This window comes from Lepus europaeus, chromosome 18 (assembly GCF_033115175.1).
Source record: "Lepus europaeus isolate LE1 chromosome 18, mLepTim1.pri, whole genome shotgun sequence".
Classification (NCBI taxonomy): Eukaryota; Metazoa; Chordata; class Mammalia; order Lagomorpha; family Leporidae; genus Lepus; species Lepus europaeus.
In genome coordinates, this window is record NC_084844.1 from 940426 (window position 1) to 968066 (window position 27641).

A 27641-nucleotide genomic window follows, 5' to 3' on the forward strand; every position below is an offset into this window, starting at 1 on the left:
AGTCCACATGGGACTGGACGGGCCAGGCCATGCCTGCCACATCCCCCAGCCGCAGCCCCGCCTGGCCCGCCTGTCTTGTTTTCCATGGAGGAGACAGGGTGATTCCTGAGGTCAGCTGGGGACCGGCAGGCCCTGGGGTGCGCGGAGCACACCTGTGCCCCAGAAGCCAATGAGGACCGGTCCAGGACGCACAAGGCCCCACAGCCGCCCCTCTGGGGGACAGAAGACAAAGGGGGTCTTGAGAGAAGCGTCTTTATTCCCGTGGGGTGGGGTGGGGTCCTGTGGTCGATGGGGAGGTCACCTCCGGGCTGGCTGCTCTCACCTCTTACCCGCTGCAAGGCAAACACCAGGATGACGCGGGCCTCAGGCTCCCGCTGCCCAGCCGCCCGCCTGCCCGCCACAGGCACCTGGCAGCTTCAGCCACTTGGGCACCTTGCCCAGGCTCCTCCTCACAGGCTGGGCTGTCCCGGGGACGGGCTCCGGGGGGCCTGGTGCCCCCTCCTCGGGAGCAGGTGGGAGCTCAGGGGCTGGCAGCGGGGGTGGGGACCCGGCGGCCCTGGACATGCACCTGGGGGTGAGAGGCGGAGGTCAGGCTGGTGGGTGCTGGCCTGGAGTCCCCACCCCACCCACCTGCACGCACCTGGCCACCAGCATGTCAGCCGCAGACGGAGGCACCGTGTGTTCCAGCAGCCTGGGTGCCAGGCAGAGGCCTGCCCAGAGACCGGCCCAGCTCAGAGGAGGGAGGCCCACCCCCAGGCACCCCCACACCTCCCACTCCGGCCCCCAGCTAAGCAGGTGTGCCCAGGGAGGGCTGTGTGGCCTGCAGGGGGAGGCCTGGCTCACCTGCTGGCTCCTGGGCTCCCAAGTGCACAAGGGCAGCAGGGAAGAGGTTTGCCTGTGGGGAGAGGGGCTCAGAGGGCTGGGCAGTGCACCCTGCTTCCACAGGGGGCAGCTCCCCACAAGCCCCAGCCCCACGACAAGGAGGCGGGCATCCTCGGGTTGGGGGCAGAGTTCTGGGTGCTCCTCTGGAGGGGCGCACTCCCCACAACCCAGAGCAGAGGACCAGCACGCGGGACTCGGAGGGGCAGCCTGCCCCAGTGGGGCACACTGGCCCGTGTGCCAGGGGAGGTGGCCCTCAGCTCCAGGCCAGCAGAGCAGGCAGGGGCAGGACCCAGCGGGGATGCTACCTCGAAGCCCACCAGCAAGAAAGGAGAGCCCACACCCAGTTCCTAACGGGCATCTGCTTCAAGCCGGACACAGTAGCTGGAGCTCCTCCCACTAGGGAGCCCCCAAACTAGAGTGGCAATGCCTTGAGCTCCCAGCTGTGGCACTAGGACCCAGGCCTCCCACGGGCACAGGCATGGGGTGAGCTGGGAGGCGCCCTCCTGCCCCTGCACAGAGGACATGGAGCTGGAGGGGCGGGAGCGCCAGGAGCCTGGCAGGGGGAGGGGTGAAAAGATGATTAATAAAGAGGAAGCCAAACCTCGGCCCCAGCCAGAGGGACTGGCGAGGGCGGCGCTGCTTTGAAAACCCAATTGTGCCGCCTGGGATCAAAGCCTCACCAGAAGGCCTGGGGGCTGGGCGGGGCCGCCGGGTGCCCCTGGAGTGGGGAGAACAGGGCCTGGGGGCAGTGGCAGCGGCAGCAGCTGGCCCCCAGCTCCTGCCTTCACGTCAGATACCAGGGGCAGCTGCCACGCGTGGGCACCTGGCAGGACACGCAGACCGCACCCGAGGAAGCCCAGCCCCCTCTGCACCCCACCCACCCAGGGAGGCTGTTCAAGAGGAGGGGCCGGGCAGCAGCTCCTGCAGGCGGGCCCCTCACCTGGCACCACCCAGGGAGGCACGGGGAGGGGAGGCGGTGTGGGCGGTGACGCTGCTGGGCCCGAGGGGCCCGGCTGCAAGGGGGGCAGCATCAGGACCAGGCCCCGCCCACGCCCCACATCACCTTCCCACTCCCCGTGGACACAGCCGCCGTGCTGTCTAGACACCCAAGTGCTCCTCCCCGGCCACTGTGCAGCCCCACTCTGCCGCCAGGAAGGGCTTCCAAGGCTGCCCGGTGTGAGGTCACCCTCCCTGCCCCTTGGACGGGGTGTCCACCCACAGGGGTGCCCCGGGCCAGCTGGGCAGCAGGCAGAGGGCGCGTGAGGGCTGGGCGCTGGGCAGAGGTGACGGGTCAGGTGAAGCCCAGGAGAGGACACAGGCTATGGCGGAGTCTCCACCTCCTCACAGCCGCACAGCCGTGGAGGGCAGGCACACTCCGGGGCGGCCGGGGTCAGACTCGCCCAGGACCGGGCAGCCAGCAGCGAGGGCCTCCACCCCAAGGCCCACAGGAGGCGAGAGGCTGCAGGACTCAAGAAGGCCCCTGGAGCTGGGCCACACCTGCTCCCTTGTGGGGGCTGGCACCCAGCAGTGCCCCAGTGAAGGAGTGGCCAGAGCAGAAGACCACGGGGACACCAGGACGCAGGGGCTGCTCCAGCCGGCCCCTCTGCCCGCCCCCCCAGCAACGGGCACAGAGCAGGACGGGGAGATGTGGCCAAGTCCTCCAAGGCACCCCTGGCCCTGGGAACAACCGAGCACCCTGAGGGCAGGGTCAGCAGGACAGAGGTGCTGGGAGCTGTCCCGGTGAGCTGAGGCCTCCCCACCCGGGCCCCGGCCCCCACCCCGCACTGATGGATCCACAAGAGGGGCTGGGGCCTTTGTACCACGTCCCCTGCTGTCACTCTCTGGGCCCGGGTTGGCCGCCGGCAGCCACACACAGCCCCGCCAGACGTGGAAGCCCGCCTGCGGAGGGAGGCAGCTTCCTTCCCTTGGCCCTGCCAGCTCCGTGAGACGGCGTGGGGCCCTGGGGCTTGGGGCTGAGCCCTGGCTGATGGACGGAGACGGCTGCTACCGGCGGTGGCACCCCGGGCTCTGTGAGGCCTCCTGATGGGGGGGAGGGCGGGGGGGGGGGTCCCAGGCCTGCGCTCCCACCGCCTGGGCCCCTTCTTTCCCATAATCCCTGCTGAGCTCCCAGCCCTTCCTGCTGGGGTCCCAACTGCCCCGTCTGTGGAGGTGGCCCCAGGCCAGCTGGGGGCGGGGAGGTCCCCGGAGCAGGGGCCCAAGGGTGGGGCAGGCAGAAGCTGGCAAGGGGGCCTACCCATGGCACAGCCCCTAGCCTGGCCCCTTGTGTCCCTGGGGCTTGTCAGGCACCCTGAGCTGAAGGCACCCAGCTTCCCCACCAGCCCTGCCCGACCCCCCCCCCCCCCGGCCCCAGCTCAGCCCCTCCAGGGCCAGGCAGGACACGGAAGGGGCTGGAAGCATCGCCCTGGCTCTAACAGGCTTTACCGCCAGCCAGGCAGCTGCCCCTGCCCCCCAGGGCCCCACCCGGCACCCGGGGGCTGGTACCTGGAAGAGCGTCAGCGTGTGGTCGTCCAGCACGGTTTTGGGAGGTGTGATGACTGCGGGGAGAAGGTGACGTCTCCCATCAGGAGGCGTGTGGACCCCCTGCCTGGGGTCCAGGGGTCTAAGGCAAGAGCTCCTCAGGTCCCAGCCCTGCTCTGGACCCCAAGACGGGGCGGGCCCCTCCCCACCAAGCCTGGACTGGGCAGGGGGGGGCTCCAGAGGTGTCTCTCCCGCCCTCCCAGGATTCCCTGTGGCAGGCAGGGAAGCAACTCACACAGGTAGAACGGCAGCTCGGGGTTCCCCAGGTGGTGCCTCACGAAGTCCCGCAGGTCCCCCACTGCACAGGAGGGGCCGAGGCTGAGCCTGGGGGTGCGCTCAGCCCCCTCGGTCCCACCCGGACCCCCGCCAGGCACCGCCACCCTCCGCTCTGCTGCGGGCCAGGCGACAGCGCTGCCTCCCCGCCCAGCTGTGGCTGCCAAGGAGGGAGCCCCGGGCTCCCCTGGGCCTCAGCCCCGGCCGCTGCCTCTCGGGGCACTTACCTGTCTCGCTGGGGCGGAAGAAGCCCTGCAGGATGTAGCGGTCAGGGAACAGGACCCTCACAGCCACCTGGGCCAGACAGAGGAGTGGTCAGCAGGGGAGCACAGCACAGGGAGGCAGGACAGGCACAGGTGCCGGCTGCCCGGCCCCTGGCTGTCCCCACCACTCCTAGAGCCCTGGGCGGAGGCTGAGGACGGCTGAGGCCCTCGCCCTTGTCCACCTGTCACAAGCACAGCAGAGGCCCAGGGCACCACACCACCACACGTCAGAGGCCACTTCCACCCAGCTCTGCCAATGGCCTGGAAGGGGTGGAGGAGGGTCCGAGTGCTTGGACCCTGCACCCACATGGGAGAGCCGAATGGAGTCCCTGGCTCCTGGCTTCAGCCTGGCTGTTGCGGGATTTGGGAGTAAACCAGCAGATAGAAGATCTGTCGGCCGGCGCCGTGGCTCAACAGGCTAATCCTCCGCCTTGCGGTGCCGGCACACTGGGTTCTAGTCCCAGTTGGGGTGCCGGATTCTGTCCCGGTCGCCTCTCTTCCAGACCAGCTCTCTACTATGGCCCGGGAAGGCAGTGGAGGATGGCCCAAGGCCTTGGGCCCTGCACCCCATGGGAGACCAGGAGAAGCACCTGGCTCCTGGCTTCGGATCAGCGCAGTGCGCCGGCCACAGCGGCCATTGGAGGGTGAACCAACGGCAAAAAGGAAGACCTTTCTCTCTCTCTATCCACTCTGTCAAAAAATAAATAAATAAATAAATAAAAGATCTGTCACTCTGCCTTTACAAAAATAAATCAGTCATCTTAAAAGATTTATTCACTGGTTTGAGAGAGAGAGAGAGAGAGGTCTTCCATCCGCTGGGTTCACTGCCCACATGGCTGCAAGGGCCAACACTAGGCCAGGCTGAAGCCAGGAGCTTCCTCCAGGTCTCCCTCGTGGGTGCAGGGCCCCGAACACGTGGGCCGTCTCCCACTGCTTTCCCAGGCCATTAGCAGGGAGCTGGGTTGGAAGTGGAGCAGCTGGGACTTGAACTGGTGCCCATAAGGGATGCCGGCCCTTTAGGCCCTGGCCTAACACACTGCGCCACAACACCAGCCCTGATAAACCTTTTAAAACCAGGAAATTCTTGTTGTGGGGTGGGCGTGGGCCCTAGTGGGTTAAGGCACCACTTGGACCCAGCTTCCTGCTACTGTACACCCAGGGCAGCTCAAGCAGCGGGGTCCCGCCCCCTCTCGGGCCCAGCCCAACATGGTGGCTTCCAGGGCATGTACCAGGGTGCGGATGAGTCCATCTCCCTCGCTCCGGCCCCATCTCTGCTTCTCAGGAGTAAAGATGATACTTTTAAAGGTGATACAAGGGGGGCCGGTGCTGTGGGGTAGCAGGTAAAGCCGCCACCTGCACTGCCGGCATCCCATGTGGGCACCGGTTCAAGTCCCGGCTGCTCCACTTCCAATCCAGCTCTCAGCTGTGGCCTGGGAAAGCAGAAGATGGCCCAAGTCCTTGGGCCCCTGCACCCATGTGGGAGACCCAGAAGAAGCTCCTGGCTTCAGATTGGTGCAGCTCTGGCCCTTGCGATCAGCTGGGGAGTGAACCAGCGGATGGAAGCCCTCTCTCTCTCTGCCTCTCTTCCCTTTATGTGCAGTTCTTTTAAATATTAAAAATAATAATAATAATAAAGGCTATAGGAGGGGGCCGGCTGTGAACGGACGTGCAGCCCCCCCCCCCCGCTACCTTGGGGTAACGCTCCAGCTTCTCCTTCATCTGGGCCTCCCTGAAGGCCCTGGTCACCAGCGGGGCTTCCTCCAGGCGCTGCCTGTGGTGGGGAGGGGTGACAGGTGCAGGCCTCCATCAGGGCACCCCCCAGCCCCAGGGGCTGCTGAGGGCACCAAGGACCTGAGCACGGGGCCAACGCTGGACCAGCAGACCAGCAGCACCCAGAGCCAGCCCACCATGGAGGGAGGCGATGGGGCTGGGCACCCACCGCTCACTCTTGAGCTGGGCCAGGCGTCTCCGGACGTCATCCACAGTCACCTCGAAGAACTCGTCAGGCAGCTCGGCCGGCCAGGCCTGTAGCAGGTCCTCCAGGTCCGGGTGGCACACCACAGCATCCCGGTCCACGGGCTGGGGGTACAAAGGCCTGGTCTGGGGCCAGTGGGGCCCCTCCCCCACCCCTGCCACCTCAGCAGCCGTGACGAGCGGACCCCTTCTGCCAGGGACTGGGGACGGGCAGGGGGCAGTGATCCCGTCCCAGGCACACGGTGCCTCAGCAGGTCCCTAGGAGCGAGGCACCGACCCAGGAGCCGGGGGCCCAGTCCAAGCCATGTCAGGGGCTCCCCAGAGGGCAGCAGAGCCCCAATTTAGAGTGTTGGCCAGAGCCCCAGTCCCGCTGCCCCCGATGCCCCAGCTGACTCCACCCTCTCCCCAGGGAGGCAGCCGGCCCCTCCCCCTGCCCACCCTGGGGACGTGTCACTCCTAATTGGCATCAACAACGAGGGAAATTACAAGGCAGCGCCCACCCCGCCTGCGTGCCCGGGGGCTGGACGCCTCGGGGCTGAGGCCACCCTTGGAACCAGGCCTGACCGAGGTGTCCGCTGGGCCGCGGGGGCTCACACAGGCGAGCGGAGTGGGGCTGGGGGAGGGGCCCCTGGGATGGTCTGCAGGAGCAGCCTCCCCTGCCCTCCTGAGCCTTCCACACAGCAGGGCCAGGGCTCAGCCCAGGCCCAGCCCCTGCCCCGTGTCCGCAGGCCTGCCCCCGGCCACACCTGACACCTGGCTCGCCTCTGGAGGGCAGGTCCCTACAGCGTACCCAGCACATGGCTGCGCCACACCATATCCCAGGGCAGCAGGGCTACAGGTGGCTGACTGGGCCCTCAGGCTGCCCCTTCAAAGCCCATCCCCCTCTCACAACCACCAAAGCTTTTGATGAGATGGCAGGCACCAGGCCTCCCCCCACAGCCAGTGTCTCCGTCCAGGGGAGGCCGGGGCAGGCCATGCACGTGAGTGCGAGTGTCCAGGCCAGGCGCTCAGGTGCAAGGTCCTGGCCACAGGGCAGGCTCTCCTGCCCCAGAGCCTCCCTGGACAACAGGCCCAAGGCTGACCTTTTGTCACCACTGTTGTGCAGTCGGGGGCCAAGCCTGACCACCACACAGGCTGTCCCGAGGGTCCTGTGGCCACTCTGGTCTCTCCCAGGTACTTCCAGGAGCCACCAGTGAGGTTGGCCGCTGGCATGTCAGCCTGGACAGGGTGCTGGGGACGGCAGCCCAGGGAATGCTGGGTTTCAGGTGGCGCTCTGTCTTGGACCCACCCTAGAGCCCTGCCCCCTCCCCCGGCCAGCGTCTGGTCTATTGGGGAAGTCCCCGCGCCCGGTGAGAGCCAGGACAGCCTGCATGGCCTTCTCTTGGCTCCCCTACCTGGGCAGCGAGCCCCTGCAGGAGCCAAGAACTCAGTGCCCAGAGCCTGCGCCGGGTGAATGCCAGCCAAAGGGGCCTCCCCTGGGAAGAGGTGCTGTGTGGCCACTTTGCACCGAATGAGAGAGGAGTCAGGGCTGGGCTGGCGGGCGGGCACTGAGGCCCAGGGGACAGTGGGGACCTGGCCTGTGGCAGCTGCGGGCACTCCCAGGGCACGGGGCTGGCCCAGGAGGCCGAGCAGGGCGTCCCCAAGCCGTGCCGAGCTCTGTTTACTTGGGACGCCCTGCCCGGCTGTCTGGCCCTCATCTGCTGTTCTGTCGGCACCGACAGGCACTCCGTGTGGCTCCCTTCCTAGGTGGATTTATGGGGATGTTTTTGGATGGAGAACAGAGGCCTGGGGATGAGACATCACTGGGAAGTCACAGGCACACGGCAGCAACCCAGGGAGGGCCAGCCCCGGCTACGCGGGAGGGAGAGGCGGCCAGGAGCCAGGGTGTGGGAGCAGAGGAACTGGCACCCCCCAGCCCCTGGCTTCTCTCCCCCCCCGAGTTTGGGAGATTTCGACTCCACAGAAAAGGGGGCGCCTACAGCAGGCAACCTCCCAGCATGCCCGCGGCACTCACCGTCCCGGTCACGCGCACCAACATGCGCTCGGCACTGCCTGGGAGGTGCCTGGGGCCCGTACCGGGACGGCCTCATCATGTCCCCGCCGACAGCTTGCCAGCATCTCACGTGGGGCCTGCCGCGGGGGGCCGGGGCACCACCCTCTCTGTCCCCCAAGTCCTGTTTTGTCTCGCTGGGGCCACGCGTTGCCTGTGCCACCTTGCCGCTTCCCTGACAGTCCCGCCTGGCTGCCTCACACCAGCGTGCGCTGGACTCAGCTCCAGATCTGCGGGGAAAGCGACTGGGGCTGCCCTGCTGACCCCTCCAGCACCCTCGCTGGACAAGGCTCCAGCTGAGACGAACATGGCTGGCAGATGTTCCCTGGAGCTCTGGGCCAGCGCTGGTCCAACCCAGTGTGACCGAGAGCCAGGACGGCGCCTTCCAGAAGCCGGGGGACCCCCAGGTCTCCTCGTGAGATCCCCCACCCCAGGGTACACGGCAGGACGGCGAGGGCCAGGGTTCCGCCAGGAGCAGCCCCAGGCTCTCCGGTGTGGACAGCCTGGCCCAGACGGGGCCCATGATGCCTCCCGGACTGCGGGTCTTCATTGGTCAGGCCTCCAAGGAGTCCGCAAGGGACAGCCAAGAAAGTGAGGCTCGAGCCGAGGCGTGGGCAGGGGTGTCAGGACTGCTGAACAGACCAGGAAGCCGAGGCACGCGGGGTCCAGGGGGAGGAGGGACTTGCTCTTGGGCCCTGCCGGGAGGCCCTGTCTCCTGCACGCCAGGCCCGGGCTGACTCCGGGGCCACAGCCTCAGCCCAGGTTGGGCAGAGGGGAGGGTTGCCTCCCAGGGGCCAGGAAACCCAGCGACCCCCAACCCCAGCCGGCCCAGAGTGGGAGCCCAGGTGCAGGAAGGGCTCTGGGGACCCTGGGAGGGGCCAGCGTCCAGCCCGCCACCTGGCAGCCTGCTCACGCCGCGAGTCGCGGCCCCAGGCTTGCTCTGCTCCACGGGGATTTTCCAGGAGGCAGTGACGCAGGCAGACAACCAGAACCCCGCGGGGGTGACCTCAGGCTCGCTCTGCCAGCTCTCCCGCCCCCGCCCCCGCCCCCAGCCCGCTGTCCTCTGACCCAGTTACTCAGGGAGGCCTGGGCCGGGGATGCCCCCACCGCGCCTGGGCAGGCCAAGGCCCTGCAGACCCCCACCGCAGCCCCCACCTCACCCAGGCAGAGCCCCCGCCTGACAGCCACAGGCCCTGAGGTGACAGGCGCTGGCCCCTGGGCCCACAACCTCCCCACAAACCACAGCTCACTGCGGGGCGGGGGAGGAAGACGACACGGCCGTCCAGGACCTGCGGCTACCCTCAGGCCCCTGTGTAGCTTCTGGGATCGCTACATCCAGGAGCAGAGCCCAGCCCGGGCCTGGCGGGCAGGGGTGCGGTGAGGAAGGGCAGCCCTGCCGGGAGGAGCGTGCAGCCCAGCGCCAGGGTTCCCGTGGACATGCGTTACTCACGGCCCGCACACCACAGCTGGTGGACAAAGGGAGCGAGGGCCAGAGCCGCAGCACCTACCACAGGCGCCCGTGCCCCCAGGACACCCGCTGAGGCACGAGCACCTGCCGGGGTCCCCAGGCTTCAAACCCAGCACTGCTCCCTCCTGAGGCCTGGCCCTTACAGCCGGGGGCGTCCACAGTGCTGGGCCAGCAGAGGCAGGAGCCAGGCAAGCGAGGCGAGGCTCCAGGCCCGAAGGACACGGCCACCCGAGGAAGCACACGCCTCGCCCAGCAGCCGGGCGGGCAGGGGGCCTCACCGAGCTCGGGCTGCACCCACCTCACACCCAGGCCCCAGGCCCAGCCGGCCCCCTCCAGTCTCCCATGAGCCAACCCGCGGAGCAGAGCGTGCCGGCCGGCTGCCCGTGGGCAGGGGCGGGGTGGGCAGGCCAAGGGCCTTTGATCAGGGACGGCCCTCGTGCCAGCCACTGGGAGGCCGTGGGCGTGGGGGGCGGCGCAGGCACTTCAAAGGCCAGGGCAGGGGGCGCCGGGCAGCCCCGGCCTCTCCCGCGCCCGGTGCTGATGGCAGTAAAGCTACCTTCTAATAATTAATGCCGGACTTCAAAGGCAGGCACCACGCGGGCTGTGCGCCGCCGGCCGCGCGACCTCCTGTATTTCATCCTGGCTCTTTATTTAAATCCAAAAACCACACGGCAGAGCATTAATGGGAAACTTGGAAACTTTCTGATTACTGAAGGGTCCTTTGAAGTCCCCAGCGAAGTTCTGCTCCGTCCCCTCCCCCCCCCCTCCCCCGGACTGAAAGGGACACAAAGCAGACGTATGTGGCTGGGCCCTCGTGACGGAGGCGGGAGGCATGGGCGGCCGGCAGCCGCGCCCCGGTGCCAGATCAAAGGTCCGCGGCGGGCGCGGGCGGCGCTGGGATCCTGTCCAGTGACTGCCCGCCCTGCAGCCCCCCACCCAGGAGCCCTGGGGGAGCCAGGCCCCGCCCAGCAGACAGGAGCGGTGGGCCCGGTGCCTTTGGCTGTTCCTGTCCCTCTAACCTCAGGGTCCCCAGGAAGCACAGGCCTGCAGGAGTCAACCTTTGACCCTGGGTCACCACAGGCAGAGGGGCTCTCCAGGGCCCCCTCACCCGCCCCTCACCCCCCTGCTGGGCAAGGATGCAGGGAGGCACTCAGGGCTCAGAAACCACCAGCAGGTGGGCCGGACGGAAGTGAGCACTCCCACTGCAGGCAGCGAAGCCCAATAGGTGGGCTTCACCTACACGTGGCCAGGGTGGGCCAGACAGGCCCCGGAAACCAGCACGGCGGCCACATGGGTGATCGCCACCAGCGTGCCCGGGCACCAGGCTGCTTGTCCTGACACTCACCGGGCCTTAACCCTCATCCTCCAGCCCCTGGGGTGTGCGGGAGCAGGGTGAGGGGTGTGCGGGAGCAGGGTGAGGGGTGTGCGGGAGCAGGGTGAGGGGTGTGTGGGAGCAGGGTGAGGGGTGTGCGGGCGCAAGGCGTGGGGTGAGGGGTGTGCGGAAGCAGGGGAGGGGTGTGCGGGAGCATGGCGTGGGGTGAGGGGTGTGCAGGAGCAGGGGAGGGGCATGTGGGAGCAGGGGAGGGGTGTGCGGGAGCAGGGTGAGGGGTGTGTGGGAGCAGGGGAGGGGTGTGTGGGAGCAGGGCGGGGGTGAGGGGTGTGCGGGAGCAGGGTGTGGGGTGAGGGGTGTGTGGGAGCAGGGCGTGGGGCGAGGGGTGTGTGGGAGCAGGGTGTGGGGCGAGGGGTGTGCGGGAGCAGGGTGAGGGGTGTGCAGGAGCAGGGGAGGGGTATGTGGGCGCAGGGCGTGGGGTGAGGGGTGTGTGGGAGCAGGGTGTGGGGCGAGGGGTGTGCGGGAGCAGGGTGAGGGGTGTGTGGGAGCAGGGCGTGGGGCGAGGGGTGTGTGGGAGCAGGGTGTGGGGCGAGGGGTGTGCGGGAGCAGGGTGAGGGGTGTGCAGGAGCAGGGGAGGGGTGAGGGGTGTGCAGGAGCAGGGGAGGGGTATGTGGGCGCAGGGCGTGGGGTGAGGGGTGTGTGGGAGCAGGGTGTGGGGCGAGGGGTGTGCGGGAGCAGGGTGAGGGGTGTGCAGGAGCAGGGGAGGGGTGAGGGGTGTGCAGGAGCAGGGGAGGGGTATGTGGGTGCAGGGCGTGGGGTGAGGGGTGTGTGGGAGCAGGGTGAGGGGTGTGCGGGAGCAGGGTGAGGGGTGTGCAGGAGCAGGGGAGGGGTGAGGGGTGTGCAGGAGCAGGGGAGGGGTATGTGGGCGCAGGGCGTGGGGTGAGGGGTGTGTGGGAGCAGGGTGTGGGGTGGAGGGGTATGTGGGCGCAGGGCGTGGGGTGAGGGGTGTGCGGGAGCAGGGGAGGGGTGTGCGGGAGCAGGGGAGGGGTGTGCGGGAGCAGGGTGAGGGGTGTGCAGGAGCAGGGGAGGGGTGAGGGGTGTGCAGGAGCAGGGGAGGGGTATGTGGGCGCAGGGCGTGGGGTGAGGGGTGTGCGGGAGCAGGGGAGGGGTGTGCGGGAACAGGGCCAGGCTCTTTGCTCAGCTCCCTCAGCCGCCCGAGTGACACCCAGGCGCAGAGGCAGATGTCCAAACTGCCGCCCAGGGAGGCAGAGTCCGCGTGACCCAGGCTCCACAGGACAGCCCAGCCCACCCTCCCCTCACCAGCAGACCCTGGAGGCGGAGCGTGCGGCCCCCGCATCCACACAGCTCCCGGAGCAGCTGGCCCGTGGACACGCCCCTCTCCCCACCATCCAGGTCCCTGGGAGCCGCCAGCCGGCACGGGGGCCCTGATCCGCCTCTTCCCTTCACCCTGCTCCCCCACACCCCTCACAGCACGGCCGCCCTGCGCTGCTCTGAAGTGGGGCTAGGGAGGCCACCTGACCCGCGGTCCCCGCTGACAGGGCAAAGTTCAAAATAACAAGGGGTCCGTGGCAGAGTGCGAGGCCACGGAGCACTACGGTGAAGACAGGAGGCGGTACCGGCCCCCAACCTGCAAAGTCACAGCCAGAACCTGTGTGCAGTGGGCGGAAGCTCACCCGGCCGGCCCCTGCCTCACACCCTGCACAGGGGCCCCCGGGGGGGCTGCCGACCACACGAAGCCTGGAGGAGAACCAGCAGAGGCTGCTGGGAGACGTTCTAAGACGCCGAGAGAACAGAAGCTGGGTGGGTGCAGCCAGAGACCCGACCAGGAGGTAACGGCGGAGGGCATCGAGGACCCGGCCAGCACGGCCAGAAGGTGCGGGTGCTCAGTCCCGCCAGGCACCGCAGGGCCCGGCACTGCCAAGTGCCAGGAAGTCCTACACCCGCGCGTGGGCACGCGGCAAACAGGCAGCCGCTGGGAGTGGAGCACCAGGTGGGCATCCTGGACCGGACGTCCCCAGGGGCTGGGGGGACAAACGGGAGGGCAGTGACACCTCGTGGGGCCCTGTGCTGGGGATCCACGCTGCCCCCAGCCCTGGGCAGGCCCTGCCGGGAGCCCCAAGGGGCAGCGCAGCCACGGACGCTGGGCAGGGCTGTGGGAGTCGCAGACGCAGGCCGCAGGAAGTCCCTGGCCCTTCTTCCCGTTCGGCTGTGACACTAAAACCTCCCTCAGAGAAGTCTCTGTGCTTCCTTTAAGTAGGAGAGAGAACGGGAGGCCGCGGCTAAGCTGCTGTCGGCAGCACCAGCACCCACACGATGGCCCAGCTCAGCTCCCGGCTGCTCGGCTCCCTATCTGGCTTCCTGTCAGCGTGCCTGAGAAGGCAGCGGGTGACGGCCCACGCACTGGGGGTGCTGGGACAGACCTCCCAGCTCCCGGCTCCCGCCTGGCCCAGCCCTGGCTGCTGCAGCCACTTGGGGAGACGACAGGAGGACCAAGATCCCTTTCTCTCTCTGTCCCCAGTCACTCTGTCTTTTAAGTAAATAAATAAAATCTTAAAAGAGGGTGGGAGGGGCCAGTGCTACGGCCTAGTGGGCAAAGCCACCACCTGCAGTGCCGGCATCCCATATAGGCAGTGGTTCTAGTCCTGGCTGCTCCACTTCTGATCCAGCTCTCTGCTGTGGCCTGGGAAAGCAGTGGAAGGATGGCCCAAGTACTTGGGCCCCTGCACCCGCGTGGGAGACCTGGGAGAAGCTCCTGGCTCTGGCCGTTGCAGCCATTTGGGGAGTGAGCCAGCAGATGGAAGACCTCTCTCTGCCTCTCCTCTGTGTAACTCTGCCTTTCAAATAAATCAATCAATCGTAAAAAAAAAAAAAAAGTGACACCTTACTTAAAAAAAAGGAGGGTGGGGGCACCGAGTGACGTCATGACCGATGTCACTCAAGGAAAAGTCCTCAGGGCCCCGAGCCGCCTGCTGAGCTGCTCCTACCAGACCAGGGTGGGGGGGTGCAACACAGACCACGTGGGCACGCGGCTGCCCTGGGGAGGTGGTCACTCTTCCAGCCCCTTTTCTTCAGAGTCCCCAGGGCATCTCTGGCCCCGCCCAGCCATGGGCTCCTCATTGGCTCACAGCCACACAGGCCCCTCCACGGTGCCCCCAGCAGCAAGGTGCAGAGTGGGTGCTGGGCACCCGACATGCAGCACAGGGAGCAACAGGCTCAGGTCCTGCCCGGCACAGCACAAGCGCCCACGAGGCTCTCTGGGAAAATCCACAGTGAGGCTTGTCTCCCCCGCAGGAGCCCGGGCACAGGGACACCACGCACCACGGCTGACCTGGGCCACAGCTCTGGTGGGAATGGAACCAGTTGGCGATGTCCTGAGAAGCCGGCAGAACAGTGCACAGCAGCCACGCCGGCGAGAACCACGTCCCCCACACACGGGCGCCGACGTGGCTGTGGCCAGCAGAGGGGACACGGGGTGGATGCGGATGCGCTGGGACCCCTGCCCAGGTGGACCACTCCTCAGGGTGAGGTCCCTACTCTTGGGGGCTGCACCCCCCATCTGGCCCCTGCCTCCTGGGGGTGATCCACACCCTGGGACCAGAGGCGTGGGAGGGTGGGTACCACCAGGGGGTGAAGGGGCTCAGGGTGACAGCCCAGCCGCCCAGTCAGCCACGGTGTTGCTCTACCGTGTGCAGAGCGCCGCTCTGGGGGAGGCCGGCTGCAGCCTGGCTCTGCCACGGCTCAGGGGCTGCTCTCTCACGACGAAGACGCCCACGTCTGCGCCCAGGCCATCCCGCACACAGCACAGGTCTGCTCGGCCGCGCGCACCTTCCAGCCTCCCCACAGTGGCCTCGCAGCACATGCACACCTGCCGGCCAGACCACCCGCCCCGGCCAAGGCCCGGCACACCCTTACCGGTTCTGGCTCCTGCGGGGGCTCCTCGCCGGGTTTGGACTTCTTCGGCTTGGAGGGGCCTCCGGGGCTGGAGGTGGACGTGGGCAGCTTGGCTGAAGGCGACATCACAGACCGCCCGGACCCGGATGGGCCCCCCAGCCGCTGTCCCCCACCAGAGAAAGGCACAAAGGGGGCGGGGCCAGGCTCCTGCACGCTCTGTTTTGCTGGCGCGTCCGCTGGCTTTGGGCCATCTGCGTGGCAGGCCCCCGAGGTGCCTACCTCCCCCTGACGGCTCAGGTCCCCACAGCTCAGCTCCCCAGAGTTCAAGGGGGGCAGGGGACCACCGGCCACCTGGTCAGCTGGACTTCCTGGGGTTTTGCTCCTGGCGACCCCGGTCTCTGGCCTGCCCTCAGCGTCCACCCTCTTCATGACAAACCTGCGGGGTTCAGACAATGAGGGAGACGCCGCCCCAGCTCTGCTCCCCAGGTCTCATCCCAGGACACCCAACCCAGCTCCTCCCCGCGGAGGGTGGGTCTGCTCTGTGGTCAGGGCAGATTTCCACCTGTGCCCCCTTCGAGGAGGCCAGTCCTTAACCAAACACCGTGGCAGCTGCATGGCCCTACCTGATGGTGGCGCTGCCCCCCGTGAGGCCCAGCGACAACAGCGTGGTGCTCCGCAGGGCGGCCGCGCCGGTCACCTGCAAGACAGACGGCCCTCATGTCTGCAGCCGGGCCCAGGCCTCGGCAGCACCCCGGCAGCACCCCACATCCTCTGCTGGCCGCCACCTACACAGACCCACCCGGCCTCCTCAGGGAGCCCAGGCAGATGTCCTGCGGTGCTGAGCCCTGCTGCGAACCGCCTGCCCCGGGATCCCCTCCAACGCCACGCCCCAGGACAGGCTGCGCTGAGAGGGGGCCCCCACGCCTCATCCCAGGCCCCTGTCAGGGCCACACTGGGGGAGCCTTGGGTTCCAGGTGGCAGGGCCAGGTCAGCTCCCTGTGTCAGGCTCATCCCAGCCTGGTGGCCACCTGAGCCCACCCTCCTGGACTCGGGGCTGGCCAGCGGCCCCTGAAGTCAGGATGCCTGGGTTCCAGGCTCTGCTGTCCGGCCTGGTCCCCGAGCCTCAGGGACACCGCCCATCCTCCCAGGCTCCTCTCTCCCAGGTCACCTCTCAGGGCACCGGAGCTGGGGCCTGGCTGGACACATCTTGAGCTAACTCTGACCACCCAAGGAGCTGTCTGCAGAGGGGACGGTCCCTCTGGGGCCTGGCCAAGCAGCAACAGTCAGGCCCATCTCCTCCGGGAGTGGACGCTGCTCTGAGCCAGGTCCCCCCTTCACGGCCCCGGGCTGGGAACCTCCACCCAAGGGCACACGGGGAGCCCCGCCCCCGGCCAGGAAGGGGCGCACAGCCAGGGCTGGAACAAAAGGCCCCTGTGAGGCCGGGAGGCCGGGTGTGAGGAGGGTCCTGGCGGAGGGCGGGGCCGGCAGGCGGCAGGGCCTCCTCGCCAGGCACTCTGCCTGCTCTGCTCCGAGAAAGATCAAAACCCAGAGCAGAGCAAATATTTATTAAAACGAAACCACTTCTGTGACTCTCGGGCTCTGAAAAAGCAAACGTCACCAGGGCTCCGCGAGGCTCTGAAGACGGGCGGGGGCCGGCGGCACCTACCTCATCCCTCATGGACACGCACACGGGGGTCGCCTCGCCCGGCTGCTGCAGGCACTCCCTGGACGGGGGCAGAGGAGCGTCAGGGGCAGCCCCAGCCCCCCATCCCCTGCACAAACACCAGGAGGAGGTGGTCAACCGCTGGCCAACCCCTGGAAGGACAGGGCCTTGGGCTGCAGCCAGGAGCCTGGTCCTCCCCACACTGCCAGCCCTGGGGGCAGCTGGCGACCGCGACCGCCCCGCCAGCCACCCTGCACAGGGCTTCATCTGAAGCTCAGCTCCGACAGGGTCGGGGTCAGGGACCCCAGGGCCACAGGCCCCGCCCCAAGGCTCTGAGTGGCGGTCTCCATTGTGCTGCCCCACCCCCGCTGGGCCTGGTGTCTGAGCCGCTGGGCTGGGCTGCAGGGCCGGGGCCAGGGCCCACCCCCCGCAGAGCTTCCACTGCCCATGGCAGCCGGTTTCATCTGCGTCTCCCACACCGTGGCAACGTTCGCCCTGAAGCAGAAGCCCCTCACACCTTGCAGGGTGCCCCAAGGCCAGGGCCTGTCCAGAGGAGGTGGACAGGCTGACCTCAGACCATGGTGGGGACGGAAGGCACAGGAGCAGTGAGCTGGCGACCAGAGCTAAGGACTGCACAAAGCTTGAGGCACGTGTGTACTCAAACACGCACAGGGAACAGGCTACACACATGCACACGTCACATGTGCACAGACCACATGCACCCCATGGGGTGGCCTGCGCTCTCACACACATGTACACAGACACACAGGGATGGCCTGCACACACACACACACACGGGGACAGCCTGCACTCACACACATGGGGGTGGCCTGTGCGCGCGCACACACACATACACACACACGGTGTGGCCTGCGTGCACACACATGTGCACACACAGCGATGGCCTGCACTCACATGTGTATACACACAGGTACACACATGTGAGGACAGCCTGCACTCACACACACGTGCACACACACACACTCGGGGATGGCCTGCACTCACACACGTGTACACACACACACTCGGGGATGGCCTGCGCTCACACAGGTGCACACACGTGAGGACAGCCTGCACTGACACACATGGGGGTGGCCTGCGTGTGCGCACGCACACACACATACACACACATGGGGTGGCCTGCGCTCACACACATGTGCACACACACAGAGATGCCCTGCACTCACACACACGTGTACACACACACTCGGGATGGCCTGCACTCACACACACGTGTACACACACACTCGGGGATGGCCTTCACTGACATGTGCATACACGGGGCTGGCCTGCACACGTGCCCACATGCACACACACGTGTACACACTGAGCCTGGCAGTCCCCACCGTGCACACACCGGGGTGCTCACAGATGCCCGATTCTCAGCTGCCGACCACTTGCACAGGGGAGCGCTGGGGGGGGGGGGCGGGGCACAGGGATGGCAGCCGCGGGCCTGCAGGGGCGGCCCCTCGCCAGGACGCCTGTCACGCTGGCTTTGGCCTGCTTTCATGATCCCCTCTCCTGGGGGTGCAGCCCCTCCCCCCGGGCCCTGGCAGTGCCAGCCACATCCGGCTCCCGAGGCCTCGCCAGGACAGTCTGTGCCCAGTGCCCATGGTGAGGGCGTTCCCCAGGGAAGGCCACTGACCACAGGCTGCTGGATCTTCCCTCGCCCCAAAGGGCTGGAGACCTGGGCCACCGTGGACCCCACGGCCCCAGGCTCGGGGCCAGGCCTGTGTGGCTCTTCTCAGTGAGGCCGGGCAGGGTGCAGCCAGCAAGCCTGGGGCCAGGAGGCAGGATCCAGGCAAGTGAAGAGCTGGGCCAGGAAGGAAGCAGGAGGCCGAGGGTCCCGAAGCCTCCAATGCAGCAGAGTCCGCACGGACAGCTGGCTCGCCCATGGCCACCGTGCCAGCCAGCTGCACACGGCCGGAGCGCCCGAGCTGGGGACCCCGCCACGGCAGGTGACAGCACACAGCGGTGCTCTGATGGAGACTCCTGGGGCATCGGAGAGGTGGGGGGGTCACTTCCAGCCCTTGCCCACCGGTGGGCAGGGACCCCCTCCTCACCAGCAGAGGGGCAGGGGCTTGGGAAGAACCCAGCCTGGCAACCAGGCGCAGCTGGCGGGGGCTGCACCTGGGGCCGCCGGTGCCTCCGAGGGCAAGTTTGTGGCAGATTCTCTAACTCAACATTGACGAAAACCCCGCAATCTTCCAGGAGTTTCTCATCCCAGGAACAGGCCACAGCCACCGTCTGGGGGTCCAGCTCCCCAGGGCAGACACACAGATGTCTGCCTCCCCCACGTACCCACATGGGAGCAGGGAGCGGCTGGCCCGGGGCCGGCACTGTGGCACCACATCCCCTATGGGCACCAGTCTGAGTCCTGGCTGCCCCACTTCTGGTCCAGCTCCCTGCTAATGCTCCTGGGAAGGCAGTGGAGGACGGCCAAGCCCCTGGGTCCCTGCCCCCACGTGGGGACCTGGAAGAAGCTCCTGCTCCTGGCTTCAGCTCGGCCCAGCCCTGGTCACTGTGGCCATTTGGGGGCGTGAACCTGTGCATGAAGACCTCTCTCTCTCTGTCTCCCTCTAACTCTGCCATTCAAACAAGTAAGAAAAATCTTCAAACAAATCAAAGTGCAGCAAGCATGAGCAGCCCCGAGTACCCACAGCGCCCTCCTCTGAGTGAGGCCCCAGGACAGCCTGCTTGGAACACACCCTGGCTGACGCCACCCTAGACTGAGTCCGTCCGTCTCCGTGGAAACGCCAACCACCCACTAGGCGGGCCCTCAAGCCTCTGGGGAGGGGGCTGCTGGGAGCCGGGAGCCAGGGGCCCTCCCGGTATGGACAGCGCCGCAGAGATGCCCGGATCTGGGTGGATAGAGGTAATCAAGCACGTTTCTGCAAGTAACCGAGCCCTTAATGTGGTCCCGAGAGCTCTCCGGTCTCCCCGTGGCCTCTGCGGGGGCTCCTGTGGCCAGCAGTGCCCCAGATGCTGGTCAGGACCTGGCTGCTTCTGCCGCGCTGCCTGTGCGAAGGGGTCACCTCCTCCCCATGGGCAGCAGCCTCCACCACAACAGGCTTTACCAGGGCGCTCGGCAGTGGGGCTGCAGCCCCCAGCCCCCCCGTACCCCCCCACCTGGCACTCCCCTCCAGCCCCCCGCACCCCCCCAGCCCCCCCCACTCCCCCTGGCACACCCCACGGCCCCCCCACTCCCCCTGGCACACCCCCCAGCCCCCCCGCACTCCCCCTGGCACCCCCCAGCCCCCCCACCCCCTGGCACCCCCCAGCCCCTCCACACTCCCCCTGGCACCCCCCCAGCCCCCCCCACTCCCCCTGGCACACCCCACGGCCCCCCGCACCCCCCAGCCCCCCCCACTCCCCCTGGCGCACCCCTCGGCCCCCCCCACTCCCCCCAGCCCCCCGCACCCCCCCAGCCCTCCCCAGGCCCCTGCACTCCCCCCCAGCCCTCCCCAGCCCCCTGCACTCCCCCCCATAGCCCAGCACTCAGCTTGTTCCCGGGCTCTTATCCTTTCCAGGAGACGTTGATGGGGGGATTCCCAAAGCTGTCCCCACCGGCCCCCCGCACCCCCCGCACCCCCCCACTCCCCCTGCACTCCCCCCAGCCCCCCGCACCCCCCCAGCCCCCCCACTCCCCCTGGCACACCCCACGGCCCCCCCACCCCCCCTGCACTCCCCCCAGCCCCCCCGTACCCCCTCACCTGGCACTCCCCTCCAGCCCCCTGCACTCCAAGCCCCCCGCACCCCCCCAGCCCCCCCCACCCCCCTGGCACACCCCACGGCCCCCCGCACCCCCCCTGGCACTCCCCCCAGCCCCCCACCCCCCCTGGCACACCCCATGGCCCCCCCACCCCCCGGCACACCCCACGGCCCCCCCGCACCCCCCCAGCCCCCCCAGCCCTCCCCAGGCCCCCGCACTCCCCCCAGCCCCCCCGCTCTTCCCCCCATAGCCCAGCACTCAGCTTCTTCCCGGGCTCTTATCTTTTCCAGGAGATGTTGATGGGGGGGTTCCCAAAGCTGTCCCCACCGGCCCCCAAGGCCCCCTCATCTCCTGTGGACCTGCTGGGATCCCCGGCTGTGGAGACGTGCCCACCTGGGGCTTGGCTGGTGTCCTGCCCACACCCAGGGCAAAGCCGCCCACGCACCACCCCTGTATTCACCCTCAGGGAGGGACTGGAGTGGGTGGTGGCTGGGGCCTGTGAGGGCCTCACGGACACACAGCAGCTGCCCGGGGCCTGCAGGACACCACATCCCCCAACAGAGCCCACAGCTGGGAAGAGCCCGGGAACCTTCAGAAGGGGGCTGTGACACCCCGGTCAGCAAGGATGGTCGGCGGCCTCGAGCGAGGCGCATGCCAGCACCCAGGAGCCGGGGGTCTTCAGGACAGCCCCTGCAGCCTCTGCCGCCCTGCGCCCACCCGTCCTGGCGTGGAGCCGCCCGGCGCCCACCGGTCCTGGCGTGGAGCCGCCCGGCGCCCACCGGTCCTGGCGTGGAGCCGCCCGGCGCCCACCCGTCCTGGCGTGGAGCCGCCCGGTGCCCACCCGTCCTGGAGTGGAGCAGCGGCAGCTGCCTCACGTCACATCCCAGGACGTCTGTGCTCCACCTATGCTCGACCATGCTCTGGCAAGATGGAGAATTCCAGAAAAGTCGGTTTTCCAGCTCGGCCCCTTCCAGGGAGTCAGGCTCTGAGCTCCGGCCTCGTGCCGGGACCCAGCCCCCTCTGAACTCAGCGCCCCAGCTCCTGCATTTCACAGTGACGTCCCCTAAGAGGGCTTTCTGAACCCCTGCACCTAGTGTTCTGGAAAGTTCTCTGCCCAGCTTCCCGAGAGGCTCGGACGACCTCTGACATCGCTGCTCGCGGCCACAGCGCCTCTGCCGGGAGGTGGAGGCTGAGGGAAGCTCAGTCCAAGGGTCAGCCCCAGCCCGAGGAGCCACGGCAGCCACTGGCCCACAGGCACTGAGCTCACTGGCAGGGCCGCCGGCGGTCCCCGGCCCGAGCTCTCACAGCCCCTGAGCGCCGGGGCCTCGCTGCACCCTGCTCTCCCCCGAGCACCGTTCACAAACGCCCGGTGCCCTCCAGCTCAGACGTCCATCACGTGTGCTGGTGGCGCACGACTACACCGGGTGCTGAGCCACAGGTGGGGGCCTGCCAGGGCCCAGGTGCAGATCTGGGGGAGTCCCTGGTGCCCCCTCCCCCACCGAGTACCAGGATGTCCCTCGGAGTGGCAGCTTCCCTGGGGACATTTACAGAGCTGTCACAGGTGTGTGCCAGTGGTGGTGTCGGGGGCCAGGTGGGACCCACACTCCCTAACCTCCCATCTCCCTGGACCCAGCACAACAGTGGGGGACACGCCCCCACCCCGCCCCGCCCTCCAGGCCCTGCCTTCCCGACAGCCCTAGCCTGCAGCTTCAGCTGCACTGAAGGGGAAAAGATCCACCCCTCCCCTAAGAATTTGCCTTTTCTTCTTAAACCCAGAGATGCACCTGAGCACCCCAGACGCCACACATAGGCGGGGGCTTCCACCCCCCCGCCCCCGGACACCAGGGAAATGCCTCACCTCTCCCCTTCTCCACCCCCAAGGTCACAGGGCCCGGGGGCCCCACGAAGGCAGGAGCGACACCTGCTCTCCTGGGAGGCGAGGCCAGGCCAGGCTGGTGGACCCGGGATGCTCAGGAGACAACCCCAGCCCACGCAGCACCACGGCGGCCCCAGCGACCAGAGCAGAGCAGAGCCCAGGACCGCCCACAGCGCTCACCTGGTCTGTGGGAAATGGCTGAGGAGCTCCCAGAGAGTCTGGCCGGAGCAGAAGGCGCCCTGGAGCCTGGAGCCATCTTCCAGCTGCACAGCGATGCGGACCTGGGGCGAGGCCACACCCTCAGCTGGGGCCCCATGGGAGGCTGCCAGCACACGCGTGTCCACACGTGTAGGCAGCACAGGCACCCGGGAAGCATGCAGCTGTGCGTGCTACATGGTCTGGGTGGCTGACACCTCACCAGCTGGGCTGCGTCAAAGACGAGCACGTGACTGCGTGAGCACGTGACTGCGTGAGCACGTGACTGCGTGAGCCCGTTAAGCCGTCAGAACGTCTGCAGACGCCGGTGGGAGGCTGAGGCCCCTGCGCCCACATCCGCACGGCTGCTCCGCGCTCCAGCAAGGCCGGCGGCAGGCGACGGCACAGGTGCCGGGGTCCCTGTGACCCTGCAGGGTCGGGTCAGCCCGCCCAGTCCCTGCTGCCGCAGAGTGCACGGGTACTGACGCTCTCCATCTGCCTCTCTCAGAGTGGAAAACAAACAAATCTCCGGAGAGAGGTGCTCGCCCCGAGAGCACACAGCACCCCAGGAATGCGTGCTCTAGAACCGGGCAGGCATCCGGCCTGGCGCTGGTGAGGCAGCCTGCGCCCCGCTGTGCTCCAGGTCCCCGCCCGTCCTGGGAAGCAGCGGTGATGGCTCCTATGCGGCGCCACCTTTGTGGGCGCCCTGGATGGCGCCCCTGCCCCCAGCTCAGGCTCAGCCCAGCCCCCGCCACTGCAGGCATGTGGGGAGTGCAGCCGTGAACGGGGGCTCCGTCTGTCTCTGTCACTTTTCTTATAAAAACAATTTTTAAATACTCTGTTGCTAACTACCTAAATCAGATCTTTAAGACCTTTTAAGCCTAGACGTAATAAATACACCCCCAAACAGAAGTATGAGGTTCTGGCCTAAAGGTACAGTGGCCTTCTGGTCCCCTGCCGAGTGCCAGCAGGCAGAGCCACACAGGGCCACCTCGCCTGCTGAGGACACACCTGAGTGGCCTGGGGCTCGATTCTCCCCACACAATGGGGAGTCAGTGGGAGGGCACAAACCGGCCCCTCCCCCTGCCCCCCACCCCTGCTGTGACGCCTTGCCCAGAGCTGCGCCAACAGCAAACCGGTGCCAGTGCACCTCCACACTGAGCCAAACAAACCTCGCTCCCTCGCAGGACCCCAGCCTCAGGGGTTCCACACCAGCAGGCCACGAGGCGCCTGCCCTGCGCCCTGAGGAACCCCAGGGGAGCCAGGGTCCCTTCCAGGCAGCCGCTGAGCACCACGGTCACGATGGACAAAGACCCTCGTGTGGACGCCTGCGGGCTCCGCTGCCTGCACTGCCGGGCCGAGCCTCTCGGTCTTTCTTTGGTTTCTAATTCATTCAAGAGGCAGGCAGGCAGGCAGACTGGGGGAAAGACGGACGGACAGACAGCTGCCCTCCACTGACTCACTGCCCAAGTGCCTGCAGCAGCCGGGGCTGGGACCTCCATCCAGGTCCCCTGTGGGCGGAGGCCTCCAGCCAGCACCACTGCTTCCCAGGGCCTGCGCTGCCGGGCGCTGAAGGAGTGGGCAATCGGCCCAGGCCCTCCTCTGCGGGCTGGACCCGCCTCCCCAGGGGTGGGAGCAGCCGTGACAACGGGACCAGCCCAGGTTCCTGTTTCCATCTGCGGTAACCCTCCCATTCCCTAAAATCTCCAAGACCTAACAGCTGTGGGGAGCAGGTGGCACACCAGGACGCCCACAGCCCACACCCGGGAGTCGGCTTCGAGTCCCCGCCAGCTCCTGCTGATGCTCCCCCAGGAGGCAGCGGGTGACAGCTGGGCCCCCGCACCCACGTGGGAGACCAGGATGGAGCTCCTGGCTCCTGGCTGTTGCTGGCCTTTGGGGAGTGAACCACTGGTTGGGAGATCTCTCTCACTCTCTCTCTCTGCTGTCCTGTCTTCCAAAATAATAAAAATACTCTTAAAAAAAAAAAAAAAGGATGAAAGCTACCAGGAAGCCGCGGAGCCAGCGTGGCCGCCAGGGCCAGGCCTGGTGAGGGGTGCAGCCCAGCAGTGCCGCCGAGAAGGCACAGGCACTCTGCCCGGCGTTCACACACCCTCTGTGGGGCTGGGATTCTACGATCGGAAGCATCAGGCCGAGGGCGGCGGAGGCCACAAATACAAACGAAATCGCGAACGCAGAGGACGTGGCCGAACGGCAGCCTGGGTCCTGGCACCCTGCCTGCCGAGCCCCCGCCCAGTCTCCCCAGGCCCAGCTACAGACCCATCCTGCGCCCCGGCCTGGGCTGGGACCCTCTGGCGAGCCACCCTACCGTGTTCTGGGGCCCCTCGCGGCTCCGGGAGACGGGCACCATCTCCAGCTTGGCGTTGTTGGGCAGGTTGGCAAAGCGCCATTGGAGAGAGAGGTCCAGCACACTCCTCTGAAACCTGCAGACAGAGCAGCCCTCACTGCTGCGCGCCGTCCCCACGGCCGCCCCCAGGAGGTCACGGCCTGGCAGACAAGGGGGTCCCTCTCTGCAGGGCCGGAGGGGGGGGCTGCTCCTTCAGACCCTGAAGCAGGGTGGGGCCCCAGAACAGACCTCCCAGGGAACAAACCTTAGAGGGGCCCGGACTGCGCCAAGCTCAGCAAAGTGGGCGGAGCAGCTGTCGTGGGGCTCCCCCTGGGGGCAGCCAACAGACAAGACCCCCCCCCCACTCTGGTCTGGTCACTACACATGGAGAATGCAGGGGAGGCACAGCTCAAAGGGCCTGGCCTGGGGCTGGCGCTGTGGCATAGCGGGTAAGGGCACCGCCTGCAGTGCTGCCATCCCATATGGGCACCAGTTCGAGTCTCAGTTGCTCTACTTCTGATCCAGCTCTCTGCTATGGCCTGGGAAAGCAGCAGCAGATGGCCCAAGTCCTTGGGCCCCTGCACCTGCGTGGGAGACCTGGAAGAAGCTCTTGGCTCCTGGCTCCAGGTAGGCACAGCTCCGGCTGTTGTGGCTATCTGGAGAGTGAACCAGCAGATGGAAGACCCTCTGTCTCTCTCTCTCTCTCTCCTCTCTGTGTAACTCTTTCACATAAGTAAATAAATCTTTATAAAAAAAAAGGGGGGGGGCGGCCCAGAGCCCACACGGGTGAGCCCAGCACCCTCCCAGGGACACGAGAGGAAGCACCCAAGGGCAGGAGGGGAGGATGGTGGCACGGCCGGGAACACCGCGTCCTGTTCCAGGGTGCCTGCTCCTCGCCCCGACCGCACTCGTGGGCACCCCTGGGGAGCAGCAGGGGCCGGATCAGTCGGGCCCACACGCCCAGAGCCTGAGACCAGGATGGGGTCTCCAGCTTTGGCCTGGCCCAGCCCTGGCTGCTGCGGGCACTGGGGAGCGAACCAGTGGACAGAAACTCTGCCTCTGTGTCCCTGCCGTTCAAAGAAAGTGGACAGACAGGGCAGCACTGAGGCCTTGGCGACGCCTTGGGCCACTCAGGTCCCGGATGTCCCGCTGCTGGCTGGGGAGGCCCAGATGGAGCTCCTGGCTCTTGGCTCCAGCCTGGCTCAGCCACAGCTGTTGAAGACATCTGGGGAGGGAACCAGCGGATGGAAGCTCTGTCTCTTTGTTGTCTCTGTCTTTCAAATAAACAAATGAATAAATCTTGGGAAAAAAAAAAAAAAGACAGCCCGCAGCAGGGTGAGAGACTTGTTTCCTGTTTATGGCCTCACAGATTGAACTCTGAGCTGTTTTTTCTCTATTTGAGAGGTAGGACAGAGAGCATTCCCTACACCTGCAACACCCTGGGCCAGGCCTGGGCTGGGCCGAGAACTCAGTGCAGGCTCCCTCGTGGGCGGCAGGGACCCAGCCACTGCAGCCACCATGCCGCCTCCCAGGGTGTGCACGGGCAGGACGCGGGCACAGAGCCGGGCACGGAACCTTGGTGTCTCAGTCCCGGGCTGTATGCCAGCCCCACTAGCTTCAACCTCAATGAAATTCTGGGGTGTGGGAACCCACAGAAGGAAAAAAGTGCTAAATTGGAAAATAAGCTGGGGGAGAACGTGTGACAGCTGAAGACGGCAAACGCCGTGGCAGCCACCAGACGCCTGCCGGTTCCCCAGCTGTGCCGTTGAGGGCCCAGGTGCACACCCAGCACCAACGCTCACCGCGGTCAGAAAGCGACTGGAAATGCCAAGCAGCTGCACTGAGCCCCGAGGCCGAGCTCGGTGAGTGCCCGCTGGCTCCAGCCCAGCGCGGCCCAGGCACCGGCGCGATCCAGAGACCAGAGGTGGCACAGCACACGTCGCAGGCTCTCTGCAGAGCCTCTCCCTGGGCACCCCCGCCAGGCTGGGGGAGCAGGATGGCGGGGACAAGTCTGACCAGGCCAGGACGCGATGCCGCTGGGATGAGTCTTTAAGGTGTAAGGCTAAGCGGGAGCGGGAGCAACCCACGTCTCCCCACGAGGGCTCAGACCGGGGAATCCCGGACAGCCTCTCCGGAGGGCCCACAGGGCTCCGCCCACGGCTGGCAGAGCTTCCTCACTCCCCAGGGCCCCACCGGAGACCACGCTGCACGCTGTGGGTGGGGTGGGTCTCTAACCCCCTGACAGGTGTCACGAGACGCAGGAGAGGACAGCGCAGGAGGACCTGGGGCCAGGGGCAAAGCCAGAGGAAAGACGGACCTCAGGGTGGGCGTCCAGTCGCCCACGGCTCCTCCAGGGAGGGGGCGTGGACGCCTGGCGCCCAAACTCACTTCAGATCATACTCATTGGGGTTGAAGTCCTGACACCGGCACGTGTCCTCCAGGACCTAGAACAAGAGGACAAAGCGAACCTCAGGGCAGGGGCCGCCCAGGGCGAAGCCCCGTCACGCCCCGACCTCCCACGAAGCCCGCTCCGCGCCCCGGGGCCGCCGCTTCCTGCCGCACGCCCTGCGATCCCCGCGGGGCGTGCCCGCGAGCGCCGCCCGCGGGGCCAGACCGGGGCGGGGGTGCCGCTCCGTCCACGCCACCCCGACCTCCGCCACAGGGCGGCGAGTGACTCAGCAGAACCCCCGCCGGGCGCACGGGCGGCGGCCACCCCACGGCCCGGGGCTGCGTCCACGACGCCGGGGACCGCGCACGTGGGGCCGCGCGCCACGCCCCTGCGACCCCCCCCCGCAAACCCCGGCGCCCGCCGAGCCAGGTGGGCGGGGCCTCCGCGCAAGAGCCCGCTCATTGGCCCCCTCAGGCCGCGCCCACCACGGGCTGGCCCGAGGCCCGGCCCCGAGGCCCGAAGCCAACCGCGGGGGCCGGGCCGGCGCGGCGGACCCCGCTCGCCCGCCCGCCCGCCCGCCCCGCCGGCCGGCAGCCGCACCTGCAGTAGCACGGTGCTAGGCGTCACCTTCACCGTGTGGCGCCGCCCGTTCGGGGCCAGCACCGACACCGCGGAGCCGCCGCCGCCTGCCGGGGCCGCCATCTTCCGCTCACGTGACCCGCGGCCGGCCGGGCTTCAAACAACTTTATCGGCAACAGCCGGGACGCACAGC

The 27641-nt window shown here is 67.6% G+C and overlaps 1 protein-coding gene across 2 annotated transcripts; it reads right to left on the minus strand.

The window, feature by feature from the left end:
• Positions 1 to 236: 236 nt before the first annotated feature.
• ASPSCR1 (ASPSCR1 tether for SLC2A4, UBX domain containing) lies at positions 237 to 27617 on the minus strand. Of its 2 annotated transcripts, XM_062215460.1 has the most exons (16): positions 27470 to 27617; positions 26869 to 26924; positions 24463 to 24577; positions 22122 to 22222; positions 16357 to 16414; positions 15314 to 15387; positions 14712 to 15126; positions 5896 to 6035; positions 5646 to 5727; positions 3921 to 3987; positions 3656 to 3718; positions 3385 to 3437; positions 844 to 895; positions 641 to 710; positions 408 to 568; positions 237 to 332 (listed from the first exon to the last, which is right to left on the minus strand). In XM_062215460.1, exons 1-16 carry the CDS (start codon positions 27569 to 27571, stop codon positions 319 to 321), a joined length of 1623 nt encoding a protein of 540 aa, XP_062071444.1. In that variant the 5' UTR covers positions 27572 to 27617; the 3' UTR covers positions 237 to 318. The 2 variants fall into 2 exon arrangements, with proteins under 2 accessions (XP_062071444.1, XP_062071445.1); XM_062215461.1 differs by lacking the exon at positions 27470 to 27617 and having other exon boundaries at positions 26798 to 26884.
• Positions 27618 to 27641: the final 24 nt, after the last annotated feature.

What these genes read in the sequence shown, in the direction of transcription:
- ASPSCR1 (XM_062215460.1), bottom strand. Translation starts at nt 27,571, where the DNA reads ATGGCGGCCCCGGCAGGCGGCGGCGGCTCCGCGGTGTCGGTGCTGGCC. An exon ending in AGCCATTTCCCACAGACCAG is followed by an intron (nt 16,415 to 22,121) that starts GTGAGCGCTGTG and finishes GCCCCCGTCCAG; the next exon opens with GGAGTGCCTGCAGCAGCCGG. An exon ending in CGAGCTGCCGTTCTACCTGT is followed by an intron (nt 3,438 to 3,655) that starts GTGAGTTGCTTC and finishes TTCTCCCCGCAG; the next exon opens with TCATCACACCTCCCAAAACC.